Source organism: Scyliorhinus canicula, chromosome 11 (genome assembly GCF_902713615.1).
Source record: "Scyliorhinus canicula chromosome 11, sScyCan1.1, whole genome shotgun sequence".
Lineage (NCBI taxonomy): Eukaryota > Metazoa > Chordata > Chondrichthyes > Carcharhiniformes > Scyliorhinidae > Scyliorhinus > Scyliorhinus canicula.
In genome coordinates this window covers 144,726,174-144,742,319 of record NC_052156.1, presented here as the reverse complement: position 1 = coordinate 144,742,319, position 16,146 = coordinate 144,726,174, and the positions used below count along the sequence as shown (strand labels likewise).

The following is a 16,146-nucleotide window of genomic DNA, read 5'->3' as shown; positions in this document are numbered from 1 at the left end:
GATTCTTGTTCGTTTCACACCCACCCCAATTGCCTTCTTCCAGATAATGGTGGTGGAGGATCCTGTAGGGCAGTGCTTCTCAAAGTGTGGTACGCGTACCGGTGCCGGTACGCGAGCCATCGTCTGCCGGTACTTGGAGTGTTTCCAGAAAAGAAAGAGACAGTAATCCTGGATTGGCTTGTTTCGCTCACCGGTCCCTGGCACATTGGGAAAAAAAACTGCCGGTATGCCACATCAGATAGTTTGAGATGCACTGCTGTAGGGGATCCAGTCTGAGGGCTCTGGTGACAGCTCCACCGCCATTAGCTCTGGGGAAATATACGGGGAGCCTGGAGGTACAGTCAATGGGTTAGGGTGTGGAATCAGCTGTGGAGACAATTAAGTTGGAGGGGATGTCGGTGTTGACACCACTGTGTGGGAACCACAGGTTTAGTCCCAGGGAGATGGATAGAATGTTTGGGACGTGGAGAGAGGCAGGACTGATGAGGGACTTGTATCTGGAAGGAGTACTTTGCAGGTCTGGGTGGGTTGTGGAGGTTTGAGTTGCCGAGGGGGAGTGAATGTAGGTAAATGCAGGTGAGGAACTTTGCAAGAAAAGTGTGGAGGACATTCCCCAAGTTGATGGAGTATACCCTATTGAGCAACCGCTGCTCCCAGATGAGTCGGAGGGAGAGTAGGATTGGGGATATATATAGGTGGTTGAGGGAATGGTGAGGATCAAGAGCAAATGGGAGGAGGAGTTGGAGGGGGAAAATAGTTTGGGGATTCTGGTGCAAGGTGATGCATAGGGAAACCTCCTCTTGTGTACGGATGAGGTTCAGTTCAACTTGATTCAGTTCAAGGTGGTATACAGGGTACATATGACCCGGGCAAGGATGAGTCGGTTATTTAATGCACACGTTTTGGGGTTATCAGTAGCTGGACAGATACTGGGAAGTGGTGTTTGCGACGTTTTCTAAAATTGTTGGGGTGGAAGTCAGGCTGGACCCAATGGTGGCGAACTTTGGAGTATCGAAATTGCCGGAGCTGCTAGAAGGGAAGGGGGCCGATGTTGTGGCCTTCGTCTCTCTAATTTCCCGCCAAAAATCTTGCGAATTGCAGGTTGGATGTGCTGCCGACAGTGGCCACCTGGCTGGGGGATCTGTATGATTTTCTTCAGTTAGAAAAGATCAAATTTGAGTTGAGGGGTTCAGCGGAGGGCTTAGAGACACGGTGGGGGTTGTTCATGACAATGTTTGAGGAACTGTTCGTCGCAGGGATGGGGAAAACTTGCACAAACTGTGGACTGTGAGGATGTGGAGTGTGTTGTTGTATAGGTTACTGTGTTTTTTTTTTACATGTTTGGAATAAAATACATTTTGTAAGAAAAAGAATGTAACTCCAGATTTACTGAAACCCTTCTTCATGCACAGGTTCCCTTTTGATCTGTCACTCTCCTCACATAAAATGAAAGGAATGTTGCTTTCAGTGTAGGAGGAAATCAAGTAAAAGAACAGACACTGATCGCATCACACATTAAAATATACTGCAGGTGGCATAGTGATTAGCACTGCTGCCTCTCAGCTCCGGGTCGATCTCGGTCCCAGGGCAGTGGAGTTTGCACATTCTCCCCATGTCTGCGTGGGTCTCACCCCCACAACCCAAAGATGAGCCGGGTAGGTGGATTTGGCACGCTAAATTGCCACTTAATTGGGGGAAAAAATGTTTTAAATTCTCTCTCCCACAAGAATGTAGGAAAGTACCAGACGTTGATCCCACAAACTGTAAAATATACATAATAACGCAGATTATTCCACCCAAACAGTTTTGATGGTGTTTAGACTCCACACGAGTAGTATCCAGTTGCAATTTCATGAGGGAACTCTACATCCAGGGATTTTTCACAAGCCGCCATGTCCTCCTTCTTCCCCAGATGAATCATCAATGTTGTGTCTCAAATAGTTGGTGGCATTAGATCAGTGTCCAGGTACAGGTTGCAAATTATAGATGGTGCATATTGGACCAGAAATCACACATTTTTAGCGCCAGAGTGCTGAGTTCCAAGTCACATTGTCACAGACTGCTGGAGTTTTAGCGTGAGCAGCAAGATCAGCGTGGCAGCCACTGGTCCAAACACTAGGTCTCAGCAAATGTCAGAGACAGATTCGCTCCCGTTCTGATCTTGGGACAAAGTATCAATCCACAAACAAAATGATACGAGCCACAACCTTCTCATTTTCGAGATTTCAGCCACTGAGGTAAGAAAATCTCCCCCTGGATGAGCAAATCCTACACGTTAGCCCCAGAACTGTAAACAACCTGTTCACAAAAACCATCAACATAACATTTCAAACAACTTCTAAATGGGTTTATAAAGAATTGAAACAAACCAAGAAATTGATTTCACTGAAGGATGAGCAGCTGGTGTGTGTAGGGGGTGGTGGTGGTTTTTGGGGGGGGGCGGCGCTTTGAGCAATGTTAAATAACTGGTCATGATTGAAGCTTGAATGTGTTGTCGAGGTGCAAGTTTATTACTTGACATCAAAAGTATACTAACTATTACAATTAGGATAGATTCATACAACAGATCGTCGGTGATGAAAGCTCCTGACCTCATTACAGCCTGAGTTCAAACATGGACAAAAGAGCCGAATGCCAGAGGTGAGGAGAGACTGACTGCACTCGACATCAAGGCAGTATTTGACCAAGTAGAATCGAGGGGCCCTAGCCAAACTGGAGTCAATGGGAATTAGGGGGAAAACTCTCTGCTGGTTGAGTCATACCTGGCACAAAGGAAGATGGTGGTTGGAGGTCAATCATCTCAGCTCTATTCTGCAGTTTCTTCTTCCTTCCTTATGTATGGTATGCATCGTTTGTACAGCATGCAAGAAAGAATACTTTTCACTGTATACTAATGCATGTGACAATAATAAATCAAATCAAAGATAACACCATCTATCAGACTCGTTGAAATGACCCACAAAGTGAATGATCAGCTAATAGTGGGAATACAAATAAGTTTATTTTATGCACTTCAACTGGATAAATTGACATTGCAAACCTTTCAAACCTGCTCACCTATGTACGGTATGAACATAATAGAAAGATACACGAGGACTTTCTTTTTTGTGAATTGTTGCCCACACCCTCAACTGCAAAGGCTATTTTTGACATGTTGAACACTTTCAAGGGTCGTACAGTGCCACAGTGGTTAGCACTGCTGCCTATGGCGTTAAGGACCTTGGTTCGATCCCAGCCTTGGTCATTGTCCGTGTGGAGTTTGCACATTCTTTCCATGTCTGCATGGGTTTCACCCCCACAATTGTGCATGGTTGGTGGATTGGCCACGCTAAATTGCCCCTTAATTGGAAAAAAATAATTGGGAGTCTAAATTTATTTTCAAAAATAGTTGAACACTTTCACAATTCAAAATGGAATTGATTTTATTACCCTAGTGTACCTCTGTTTGGTTTCAATCTGCTTCTATTTCCACGCTCAACCTTTTATTGTCTATCCCAAGGAGAAGGAAAATGAATGGAGCGCATTACATGAGGAAAATAAAAGAAGAAACAAACCAGGTTATGCCGGAGGATACAAAAGTACAGTGGAGGGGTTGGCTATTAGCCAGGCTTCTTGGATTTGATTTATTGTCACATGTACCAAAGTACAGTGAAAAGTATTTTACTGTGACCAAGGGAACATACACAGTACGTACATAGTAGACAAAAATAATAAATCGACAGAGTACATTGACAAATATTACATCAACAATTAGTGATTGGTTACAGTGCGGAACAAGGGCCAAACAAAACAAATACATGAGCAAGAGTAGCATAGGACGTCGTGAATAGTGTTCTTACAGGGAATAGATCAGTCCGAGGGAGAGTCGTTGAGGAGTCTAGTAGCTGTGGGGAAGAAGCTGTTCCTATGTCTGGATGTACGGATCTTCAGACTTCTGCATCTTCAGCCTGATGGAAGCGTCTGGAAGAGGGTAAAGCCTGGGTGTGAGGGTTTCTGACAATGCAGTCTGCCTTTCTGATGCAGCGGAAGGGTGTAGACAGAATCAATGGGAGGGTGGCAAGCTTGTGTGACGTATTGGGCTGAGTTCACCACACTCTGCAGTTTCTTGCGGCAGTTGCCATACCAAGCTGTTATGCAGCCGGATAAGATGCTCTCTACGGCACATCTGTAGAGGTTTGAGAGAGACGATGCAGACATGCCAAATTTCTTTAGCTTCCGTAGGAAATAGACATTGGTGGGCTTTCTTGACTGTTGCATCAGCGTGACTGGACCAGGACAGACTGTTGGTGATGGTGACTCCCAGGAACTTAAAGCTAGCGACCATCTCCACTTCGGAGCCATTGATGCAGACGGCAATGTGAGTCGTGCTATGCTTCCTGAAATCGACGATCAGTTCCTTGGTCTTTCCGATATTTAGACAGAGATTGTTTTCGGTACACAATGCGACCAAGTGATTTTATCTCCCTTCTATAGTCTGATATGTCCTTGTTTTCGAGGTGTTCGGGTGTTAATTGTACGGCCAGGGAGAGAGCATCTGCTGTAGACCAGTTGCGGCAATAGGCGAACTGCAATGGATCGAGACCGTCTTGGAGGCTGCCGTTGCTCAGTCTCATGACTGATGTACTCAGCATTTTCACACATTTGTTAAAATCCTTCCTTGTATTTGTGAAACATACATATCAATGTACACTTTTTTTAGCACAGTGATTTTCTCCCTGGACCCACTTTTGCCAACCAGCCAACCTTTACGGCCCATGCCACATTTGCTTATCTTTAATGTGAAAGGGGAGCCTGCTTGCTCCTAATAATCTTTTTCCAATCAAGTTCACAGGAGGGGGGGGGGCAACACGCATGTCAGGTGCAGAGTTCAGCCAATTCCTTTGTGCCGTCTTCAACTTTGTGAGAATGGAAAATCCAGCCTCACACATGTAGGCCATTATGAAGGACAATAGCAACAAAATGCTTGTTTTAGTCCGAACCGGATACTCCTGGGTGATGCTACTCCAGAATGCTGACAGCCTCATGGGATTTTGGCATGTTTTCAATGTGCTGTCACAAATCAGGTACAGCAGCTCAGTATTTGTATTTGGAGTCAGCTCTAAGTTAATAACTGACTCTGGGGTCTCAAACTCAAAGGAACTTTTCCACGTACCACTTCTCGTTCAAAATCTGAAACCTCTTCTCTCACTTGCCAGTACTTCCTGGCATAGAAAACACAAGGGCCTTGCATCGGCACAATTGATAAACTCATACCTCAAGAAATAATCTTTATACTGCTTTGTTCCTGATTGAAGTTTTTCTATGTTGGCTGTTCACCAGAGGCCCTGGAGCTTTTGTAGAGTCAACACAAGCACTGCTCTGCCCTGGATTCTCCTAAGCAGCTATCTCAATCAGATTCAGATGAGAGATCCTGGCCAGTAGATACCTTTTATTGGACTGCTTATTTGTGTCTCTTGCGTCTCTTCCTTGTGACAAAACAATCCACCTTCTCAGTCCCCTTGTCTTGCTTGCTAGCAGCTAGGAAATGGAAGCGCTCCTCTGTGATTTCGTGCCAAAAGCACATCAGGGTACCAGGGTGCTTGATTCAAGTGTGTGTAACCTGCGTCGACCTGCTCACTGCTGCTGGTTACGGCTGGAGGACTGCACACAGCCTCATTTTGTTCTCATTTTAAAGGCAGTAGCAGCCGCCATTCTCAATTTAAATGTTGGTAGCAGCCATTGGGCACTTCTCCCATGACCGGAGCCACTGCTGGAACGCTGTGCACGATCTCTCCACGACCCTAAGGATAGTAACCCACACTTTGAAAAACCCTGGTTTAACGTGCGCTCGGTGCAGGAAAATCACCAAGAATAATTAAGATTCAATGGTAGCATCAATACAAAATATTTCCATTCTGGGCCTAAATAACAAGAGGAGAGCGAAAAAGCAGCTTTAAGAATTGCTTTTAAATTAACTTTTTTTTAAAATTTAGAGTACCCAATTCATTTTTTCCAATTAAGGGGCAATTTAGTGTGGCCAATCCACCTAACCTGCACATCTTTGGGTTGTGGGGAAGGAACCCACGCAAACATGGGGAGAATGTGCAAACTCCACACGGACAGTGACCCAGAGCCGGGATCGAACCTGGGACCTTGGCGCCGTGAGTCTGCAGGGCTAACCGGCTGTGCCACCATGCTGCCCGCTTTTAAATTAATTTAGCTCCTTGGTTTTTATAGTTAAGACCTGCTGTTTAATAACAATAAATTTCAACAATAAAATTACAACAAAATAAGGAGTATTAACAATCAAGCTAGTTTGCCAGCATTTATTCCCTACATCTAGCTACACTAGATATTAAAAGTCAACCATGGAATGTGCCACTAGAGTCAGGTGTGGATAGGATTGGCCAAATGATTTCCCTACCTGTAAGACATTAATTAACCTATAGTAGGACAGTGATGAGTACGGTCAACTAAGACAGATCATCATCAGAACCCTTTGAAAACTGCAGGTTTGTGTTCAGACACTGACACTCTAGGTAGGGATGGGGTGGGAGAGTAGGGTGCTCTTTTGGACTTGATGGACTCCTTCACTGTAGGGGTTCTGTGTATCCAGGTTTATAACAAAAATCTCGACTTTTCACAGATTATCTCTGGAATTTTGAAAGGCTAGGACTGGGCAACACTGCAAAAAACAAACGAGGAAATAGGGGGTAATAATACTGCAGAAATTAAAGCGTTTTCTGCTTTTAGTTCCAGGTTCCGCAGCATTCTGCATTTCAAAGTGCCACAGACGCTGGAAGCAAACCAGAAGCTACAGTAAAAACACAAGTGGATCAATCTGCCGCTCGAGGGAGCAAAGTTAACGTTTGGGGTGAGCCCTCTTTCAGAACCAGAAGACAGGAGGCTGCCGAGCATATTAATACAATGAGCACAATATAGGGAGAAATAAAAACATATTTAACAACGGATAGGGGTCGGAGAGATGGGGTGGAGAAATCACACAGACCACTCAGGGCTCAGATGTCAGGACAACACTCACCCCACCGAACGCCCCAGTCCAGCTACGCCCCACTCTCCCAAAGTCCGAGCCTCCCAAGTCCGGTTGTCAGGCTGTCCGCCTCTTCTCTCCGGTTATAATTTTGAGGCCGGGGCCATTTTTTTGTTTTTCCCGCTCAGGGACCCACCCCGGACTGCGCATGTGCGGCATAGACTCACCCACCCGACGATGAGGGGGGGAAAGGAGGAGAAGGAGTTGGAACGAATTTTGAGACGATTGTGCATCAGGTAAAACCTAACATATCGAATTTTTACTCTGAAATAATCGGTACCAGCTCAAATAACCTATCGGATTCGCCGAGTTTAATAAAATAAATATCCAGAGATGATTTCCCCTCCCGCCCTGATGGTACAGGCGCCAAACCAATGAGAGATGCGGGAGGGTTAGAGCAATCCATTTTAAGAATGGGGGACAAATTCTAAAGAGTCCTTAAATAGGAAAGCAAGTTGAAGCCCACTGTCGATTTCATAAATGGTCCACTCCTTTCAGCGTTGATCAGTGGCTCGGGGTGACCTGTATTGTGGGTGGATTTGAGTTGGTGGCATTGGCAGGCTCACTCCCCCCTCTCTCCCTGTTGAGTGGTTGTGTCTGGGTCCAGGCCTGCAGCTGCAGGATGGGGGAGATCGGCGCTGCTCGCGGGGCTTTCCTTTGGGGCACCGCCGCTGTTTACCTGTGCGCCTTCGCCTCACTCTATACACAGATCCCAGGTAACCGCAGCCAGCTGACATGTTGCGTGCCGGCTGTGAAGGGTTCGGGCCGGGTAGTCCGGCAGGCCAGAGAGCAGCCACATGCCGCAAGGTCTGGTCTGACTGTCAGTCAGTGGGGAGGGCGGCGGTGGGAACGTGCCGGCAGTCCTTTAGTTTTGAAATGAAATGAAAATTGCTTATTGTCACGAGTAGGCTTCTGTGAAGTTACTGTGAAAAGCCCCTAGTCACCACATTCCGGCGCCTGTTCGGGGAGGCTGTTACGGGAATGGAACCGTGCTGCTGGCCTGCTTGGTCTGCTTTCAAAGCCTGCGATTTAGCCCTGTGCTAAACAGCCCCTGCGCCAGGAGTGGGCTGGGAGTGTGCAAGGGAACACGGGTGTTAATTCTGAACTGGTGCCGAGCAAGAGTCCCCTCGATCGGGACACTTGGTGGTGTGGCACAACCACCCCTGGTTATCTTTATTAGGGCAGCACGGTGGCACAAGTGGCTTCACAGAGCCAGGGTCCCAGGTTCGATTCCCGGCTTGGGTCACTGTCAGTGCGGAGTCTGCACGTTCTCCCCGGGTCTGCGTGGGTTTGCTCCGGGTGCTCCGGTTTCCTCCCACAAATCCCGAAAGATGTGCTGTTAGGTGGATTGGCCATGATAAATTGCCCTTAGTGACCAAAAAAGGTTAGTTGGAGTTATTGGGTTACGGGGGTAGGGTGGAAGTGAGGGCTTAAGTGGGTCGGTGCAGACTCGATGGGCCGAATGGCCTCCTTCTGCACTGTATATTCTATGTGTCTTGGTGCCAGGCTCCAGTTGCAGAGGCACTCACAGGTGGCATGTTTAAACAACGGCCATCAGACTCCACTTAAATCACCTCGCTTCATGCACACTGCTCCCCATATCCTCACATCCCTCCTCCGCACAAGGCACAGTTATCCCTCAGTCCCATCTAGAACACATCCGATGACCTTTTAACCCTGTTTGTATGCAGTGACCATGTTTGCCTGCGGTGATTTTTTTTCCCCCTAACAGGAGTAAATTCTACTTTGTTCCCCGTTGTACGGAAATCTTCCACAACCTCACTCCAGTTTCTTATTTTAAACTTTTGTTTTTTTCTTAAATTTAGAGTACCTAATTTTTTTCTCTAATTAAGAGGCAATTTAGCATGGCCAATCTGCCTACCCTGCACATAGAACATAGAACACTACAGCGCAGTACGGGCCCTTCGGCCCTCGATGTTGCGCCTTTGGGTTGTGGGGACGAGACCCATGCAGACACTGGGAGAATGTGCAAACTCCACACGGACAGTGACCCGGGCCCGGGATCAAACCCGGGTCCTCGGTGCCGTGAGGCAGCAGTGCAAACTACCATGCCGCCGCAACCTCCTTTGGTTTCTAACTGTGATTTGAAGTTTCCTTCTTCAAGGGGCAGTCAGCTATCAGTGGGGACAGCAGGTCAGCATTGGGAATGTTACACTTCTCACCATCTGTGAAGAGTGATATTCTGAATCGTGGGATCAACTGGATTCTGTTCTGATAAGTTGGAAGCTGTAATCGGGAGGGAGCCGCCTGTCAGTAGGAGACTGATTGGATGAAAGCTGTCAGTTGGGGCTGTGCACCTTTCCCATCATCAGGACATCCTAAAGCATGCTACAGCTAATGATATACTTTTGCAACATGGTCATTATTGTAAAGGAAACATGGCAGCTAAATGGTGCACAAGTTCCTCTAAATAGTAATTTTCCTTTCTTTTGCTCTCCTTTCCCCTTTCTTGTGCCTTTTGTTTGTCACTCTATAGCATTTCCAGGAATGACCTTATTCTGAGGCCAATTTTATTAAGCTGAAATGTGATTTGACAAAAGATCAGAAATAGCTACTCGACGATGAATCAATATTTAGAGCAGTGGCCTGCATTCACGGAGAAGATAGAGGGGGTTCAGAACCCACAAAGAAATGGGGATTGAACTGCCAAATCTAAAATGGCCTTTCAAAGTACTTATAGGGTAGGATAATGCAAAAAGTGTTTATGTGCAATATCAAGGGCTCAATAACGAGAAAGCCGGGGAGAATATAGAAAGTGCAGGGATGAACTTGGAAAGTAATGTGTGTGGGGCAGAAGAGAGGGCATGGTTCTCAACTGATACTTTGCGTTAGCCTTCACAAAAAGGGAAGTGATGCAAATATTATGGTGCGGAAGAGTGTGAAATATTGGATGGGATAAGCACAGCGAAAGAAGAAATATTAAGGGTTTAGCATCTTTGGACATTGATAAACTATTGGGCCCAGATTAAATTTACCCGAGCTGTTGAAATAAGCTGCAGAGGGAATAGCTGTGACTCTGACCATCGTTTCCAATTTTCTCTGGCTACAAATATGGGGCAAAGGATGGACAGATGAGGGACAATTCTGATAGTCAATTGAGAAAGGCACAGGTTAATCAAGGGCATCTAGCAGAGATATGTTAAAAGAAGGACGGTTGATGAGAGTGCCTCAACTGGTGAATTTTGGCAAGGCTTTTGCCAGGTTTCCATATACAGATTGGTCAGAAAAGTAAAAACCCACATGATCCATGTGGCAAGTTGTGTCCAAAATTGGCTCAGGGCAGGAAGCAAAGGTTAATGTGCTCCAAAGAAGAGTCAGACGGATTTGAAATTTAGAATACGCAATTAATATTTTCCAATTAAGGGGCAATTTAGTGTGGCCAATCCATCTACCCTGCACACCTTAGGGTTGTGGGGATGAAACTCACGCAAACATGGGGAGAATGTGCAAACTCCACACGGAAATTACCCAGAGCCGGAATTGAATTTAAGGGTTTAGCATTTTTGGACGTTGATAAACTATTGGGCTCAGATTAAATTTACCCGAGCTGCTGAAATAAGCTGTATATAGAGGGAATAGCTGTGACTCTGACCATCGTTTCCAATTTTCTCTGGCTACAAGTATGGGGCAAAGGATGGATGGAATTGAACCTGGGACCTCGGCGCCATGAGAGTGCTAACCACTGCACCACCCTGCTCCCCCGGATTTGAAATGTTAACTCTGTTTCTCTCCACACAGAATCTGCAGACATGATGAGTTTAAACACATTTTTCTGTTCTTATTAAGATAATGATCGGTTGTTGTTTTTGTGACTGGAAGCCACTCCCAGCTAGGTTCCACAGGGCTCAGTGCCAAGTTTCTTGCTTTTTGTGTTATATATCAATGACATTCGACTTAAATGCAGGGAGCATGATTAAAAAGTTTGCAGCTGATACAAAGAACTGACCATGTTGTTAATAGTCAGCTGTAAACTGCAGGAATATATCAAAACTGGGTAGAAAAGTGGCAGGTGCAATTCAGCCTGCTGAGGTAATGCATTTGGGGAAGGCTAACAAGGCAAGGGAATACACCATATATGGTCGGTTGCTAAGAATACCAAAATCCTGGCCACAGTTCTCTGAAGGTAGCAGGGCAGGTATTAAAGGTAGTTAAGAAGCCATATGGGATACTTTCCTTAATTAGAGAATAGAGGGGGAAGGTATGCTGGAACAGTATGAAACATGGGTTAAACCACAGCAAGAGTACAGTATACAGTTCTGGTCACTGCGTTTCACGAACGAAGTGATTGCACTGGAGAGGTTACAGAGGTGATTTGCAAGGAGATTGTCAGGAATGGAAAATCTTAGCTATGTGTAAGGATTTAACAGGTCGCATTACGTAGGAACAGAAGTAGGCCATTCAATCCCTCGAGCCTGTCCCATCATTCAATGAGATCATGGCTGATCTGTGGCCTAACTACATTTGGCCCATATCCCTTAATATCTTTTTAAAATGTATTTTATTACAAACGTGCATCAAAAAAGGTACAATACATAAGCACCCCAGGAAACATGCTTCCAAACAGTCAACTATACAGCTTGTACAACCGTTTTGCCCTTTTTCACCCCTCCGCGCACGACAAACAACTCCTCAAACACGGTCACGAACAGCCCCCACCTTGCCTCAAAACCCTCTGCTGAGCCCCTTAGCTCATATTTTATCTTTTCCAGCCACAGGAAGTCATACAGGTCGCCCAACCAGGCCGCTACCCCCGGTGGTGATGCCGTCAGGCAATCCGAGAGGCGAAGGCCACGACATCGGCCTTTCTCCTCTCCATGAGCTCCGACTTCTCCAAAACCCCAAATATCAGCACCAAATGATTCAGGTCCACCTACTCTCCCACTATCCTTGCTGAGACCACGAACACTCCGCGCAGAATCTCTCCAACTTTTCACAGCCCCAGAACATATGCGCATGATTTGCTGGCCCCAGCCCACACTTCTCACACTCATCCGCCACCATTTATTCTTGCCCTGTGTACGATCTTGAACTGTATCAGGCTCATCCTTGCGCATGAGGAGGTCATGTTTACTCTGCGCAGTGCCTCGCTCCATACTCCCCAATTGATCTCCCCTTCCCATTTTTCCTTGATCTTCAACATCCGTTCGCCTCGCTGCTCTCCCAGCCACCTGTATATATCTCCTGTGTAATTCAAAGCTCCGTGAACTCAGATCATTCATCCGCACACTCACCCTTGGTACCACACATAGTAAGCGTACCCGTGCCACGAACCTCGACCCAAACCTTCCCAGAACCTTGAACAAGTACCGCCACTCCACCCGGTCGAATGCTTTCTCCGCGTCCATGGATACCACTACCTCCGGTACCTGCGCTCCTGATGGATTCATGACTACATTTAACAACCTTCTCATATTGCTCGAGAGCTACCTGCCTTTTACGATGCCTGTTTGGTCCTCCTGTAAACACCCCCGGGGCACAACCCTCCACCTTTCCCGCCAACAACTTAGCCAGCACTTTCACATCAGTATTCAACAGTGAAATGGGCCTATATGGCCCACATTCCACCAGTCCTTCTCCTTTTTTTGGATTAATGTAATCACTGCCTGCGTCATCGTCTCCGGCATCTCTCCCTTCTCTAATGCGTCATTCAACGCCCCCAAAAGATGCGGTGTCCGGCTCTGGCACCTTCCCCGACTTCATACCCCGATACTATCCAGCGCCTCTCTCAGCCCCAGGGGCTCCCCTAGCACCTGACTCTTTACTTCCTCCAGCTGAGGAAACTCCAGCTCATTCAAAAACCCTCCCATGTCCCCCTCTTCACCTCCCCGGGTCCGCCTTGTACAGTCCCTGGTAATACTCTCTCAATTCCTCATTTATCTTCCCTGGCTCCGATGCCATATCCCCTGCCCCAGTCCATATCCTCAATATTTCTCTAGATGCGGCCTGTCTATGCAGCTGATGCACCAGCATGCGACTTGCCTTCTCCCCATAAGCATACTGCACTCCTCTAGCCCTACATAACTGACCTACCGCCCTCCCGTTGTCAACCTATTGAATTGCCCCTGTAACTTTTTCCTCCTCGCCAATCCCTGCATGGTGGGCACCCCCGAATACTCCCTATCCACCTACACTATCTCGCTCATTAGACGGTCATATTCCTCTCTTCTTTCCCAAACTGCGTGAGCCTTACATGAGATAATCCCACCCCCCCCCCCCATCAGTGCCTTTAGCGCTTCCCAAAAAATGGCCGCCGACACCTCCTCATTCTCATTCAACTCCACATAATCCTTAATCGCTGCCCGCACCTTGTCACAAAAGCCTCGAACCGCCAATAACCCTGAATCAAATCTCCACCTGGCCTCTGCTCTCGTCCCAGTCTAAACCAAATCTCCAGCCAGTGATGCGCATGGTCCGAAATTCTATCGCCGCATACTCTGCCCCTTCCACCCCGACCAAAATCTCCCAGCTGACCACAAAATAACCAATCCTCGAATATACCTTATAAACATGTGAAAAAAAGGAATACTTGAATACTCCCTTCTCCCCCGGGTTCTTAAAGCGCCATGGATCCACCATACCCATCCTTTCCATAAATCCACTTGGCTCCTTTGCCATTCATACACTACCTATCGACCCGGGGCTCGACCGATCCACCTTCAGTTCTGGGGCACAGTTAAAATCTCCTCCCATAATCAACTGGTGTGTGGACAAGTCCAGGATTGTTGCCTGCAGCCCCCTCATAAAACCCACATCATCCCAATTTGGTGCATACTCATGTACCAACATCACCGGCGTCCCTTCCAATACCACACTCACAATCACGTATCTCCCACCCGGATCCGTCACTTCCTTCACACTCACAAACCCAGTTTTCTTGCTCCTTAAAATTGCCACTCCCCACAATTTTGAATCAGATCCCAAGTGGGAAACCTGCCCGACCCACCCCTTCTTTAACCTATCCAGGACCTTCACACAGAGGTGAGTCTCCTGCAGAAAGACCATCTCCGCTTTCAAGCTCCTGAGGTGCGCAAACACCCACAATCTTTTAACTGGTTCATTAAGCCCCCGGACGTACCTCGTTACCAGCCTTACCGGAGGCATACGCCTCCATTCCCGTCTACCATCCATCACCCTCCCCACTTAATTCCAGCCCTGTTAATTCCATCATGTACCTAGCCCATCCCAAATGGCCCCATTCCCACTCCTGACCATGTCATTTCTCTCAGCCATCTCCCCCACCTCACTTCCGCTCACCAGCATTATTTGCTAGCATGGCAGCCCCTGCCCAAAGGCACCTCCCAATGACCTCCCCTCCTCCCTCCATTCCTCTGCTCAGGGAAGAAAGCTCCCTGCTGACCTTACCCTCCCCCACCTAAACAAAGACTCATCCTGAACTCCAGGTCACCTCCCCCCCCTAGAGCAAACAAACAAACGATAAACACAAACAACTCCATGAAACAAGAAGCACGGGGGGGGGGGGGGGGGGGGGGGGGTCTGGGAACATCCATCCCCAGATAAACTTTTCACCCCTGCCACCCCTTACCAACCCAACAAACCCAAAATAGAACTCCCTCCAAACCGGAGGGAATGGAAAAAAACAATCCCTACCCCCACTTCAACCATATTCCCAACATTATGAAGTGTCAGTTCCCCAGCATTGATCAAATCAGTTCTCTCCCAGATTATGCTCCTTGTGAAGTCCGTGGCCACTTCTGAGGTCTCAAAGTAATATTCCCGGCCTTCAGACGTTACCCATAACTTCACCCGGTAGAGCACCCCGTTCCGTATCGCCTTGGCCTTGTTGAACCCTGCCCACCGTTTCGCCAACTCCGCTCCAATGTCCTGATATATTCATGATGTGGAGATGCCGGCGTTGGACTGGGGTGAGCACAGTAAGAAGTCTTACAACACCAGGTTAAAGTCCCAACAGGTTTGATTCAAACACGAGCTTTCGGAGCGCAGCTCCTTCCTCAGGTGAATGGCGAGGTATGTTCCTCGCCATTCACCTGAGGAAGGAGCTGCGCTCCGAAAGCTCGTGTTTGAATCAAACCTGTTGGACTTTAACTTGGTGTTGTAAGACTTCTTACTGATATATTCAGACCTTGTTCCCCTCCCATTCGCAGGTGCGTTCCTCCCTGGCCTAACGCAAGATCTTTTCTTTCTCCACAAATTTGCGGAGGCTCACGATCACCGCCTGCCCAGCTCTAGGCTTCTGCCTCAGCGCTCTGTCCCATTCAGGGGCCTTATCTAGCACCCCTTCTGCCACCAACCCCGCCAGCATCTTTGAGATGTACTTCATGGCACTCACACCTTCCACTCCTTTAGATGTTCTCCTGCCCCTCTACCTTTGCCCTCAACGTCTTGCAACGGTGTCCTAAGAGCCCCACCTCCACCTCCAGGGCCACCATCTGATTGCTGTGGTCCCAAATCACCCACCTCATGGATCTGCGACCCCTACACTTCTCCACCCGCTCCAACAAACTCTTCAGGGGTACCGCAGCTCCTTCGATGGCCTTCGAGCGGTCCTCCCGCATCTTCTTCCTCTGCTGGCGGAACTCATCCTTAATAAAAGCCATCGACTGCTCCATCTGGGGCTTTCCGACTTGCACCAGCCCTTCCCCCTCCGCCATTCTTCCACTGGCTGCTGCGCCACAGGTTTCCTTCAACTCCTTGGCCAGGGCTCACCGTCTTCTGCCAGGTTTGGTAACCAGCCGACATACCACTCCCGGAGGAATCTACACCTTCAACTGCACCTTTTTTGTTGAAATTACACCCTATAATCGGATAAAAGGAGCTCTTTTCTATGTTTTCGAGCAGGAGCTTCCCTGTGTGCGATCACTCACACCATGGCCACCACCGGAAGTATCTCTTAATATCTTTTTAAAAATCAGTTTAACAACTGTTCTAGCTTTGAGGCTGAGAGGGGATTTAATTCAGATGGAAAAACCTATGAAGGCTTAGATAGAGTAGATAGGATTTTCCTTCACCGTGGAATCCATAACCAGGGAGCTTAGAACATAGAACAGTACAGCACAGAACAGGCCCTTCGGCCCTCGATGTAGTGCCGAGCAATGATCACCCTACTTAAACCCACG

At 47.5% G+C, this 16,146-nt stretch overlaps 2 protein-coding genes across 4 annotated transcripts in view; one reads left to right on the top strand and one right to left on the bottom strand.

The window, feature by feature from the left end:
• Positions 1-7,190, bottom strand: part of ncaph2 (non-SMC condensin II complex, subunit H2) — a 48,416-nt gene extending 41,226 nt beyond the window's left edge. For 2 of the 3 annotated variants that reach the window (XM_038811647.1, XM_038811649.1), the window contains exon 1: positions 7,022-7,190. The gene's annotated coding sequence lies outside the window, so the exon portion shown is untranslated. Of the gene's footprint in view, positions 1-2,762; positions 2,832-7,021 lie in introns of all 3 variants that reach the window. The other variant, XM_038811648.1, reaches the window with a different exon arrangement.
• A 367-nt stretch (positions 7,191-7,557) lies between these two features.
• Positions 7,558-16,146, top strand: part of lmf2a (lipase maturation factor 2a) — a 30,053-nt gene continuing 21,464 nt past the window's right edge. Inside the window, exon 1 of the mRNA XM_038811645.1 lies at positions 7,558-7,746. Within this exon, the coding sequence (XP_038667573.1) occupies positions 7,653-7,746 (94 nt within the window). The 5' untranslated portion in view covers positions 7,558-7,652. The remainder of the gene's footprint in view (positions 7,747-16,146) is intronic.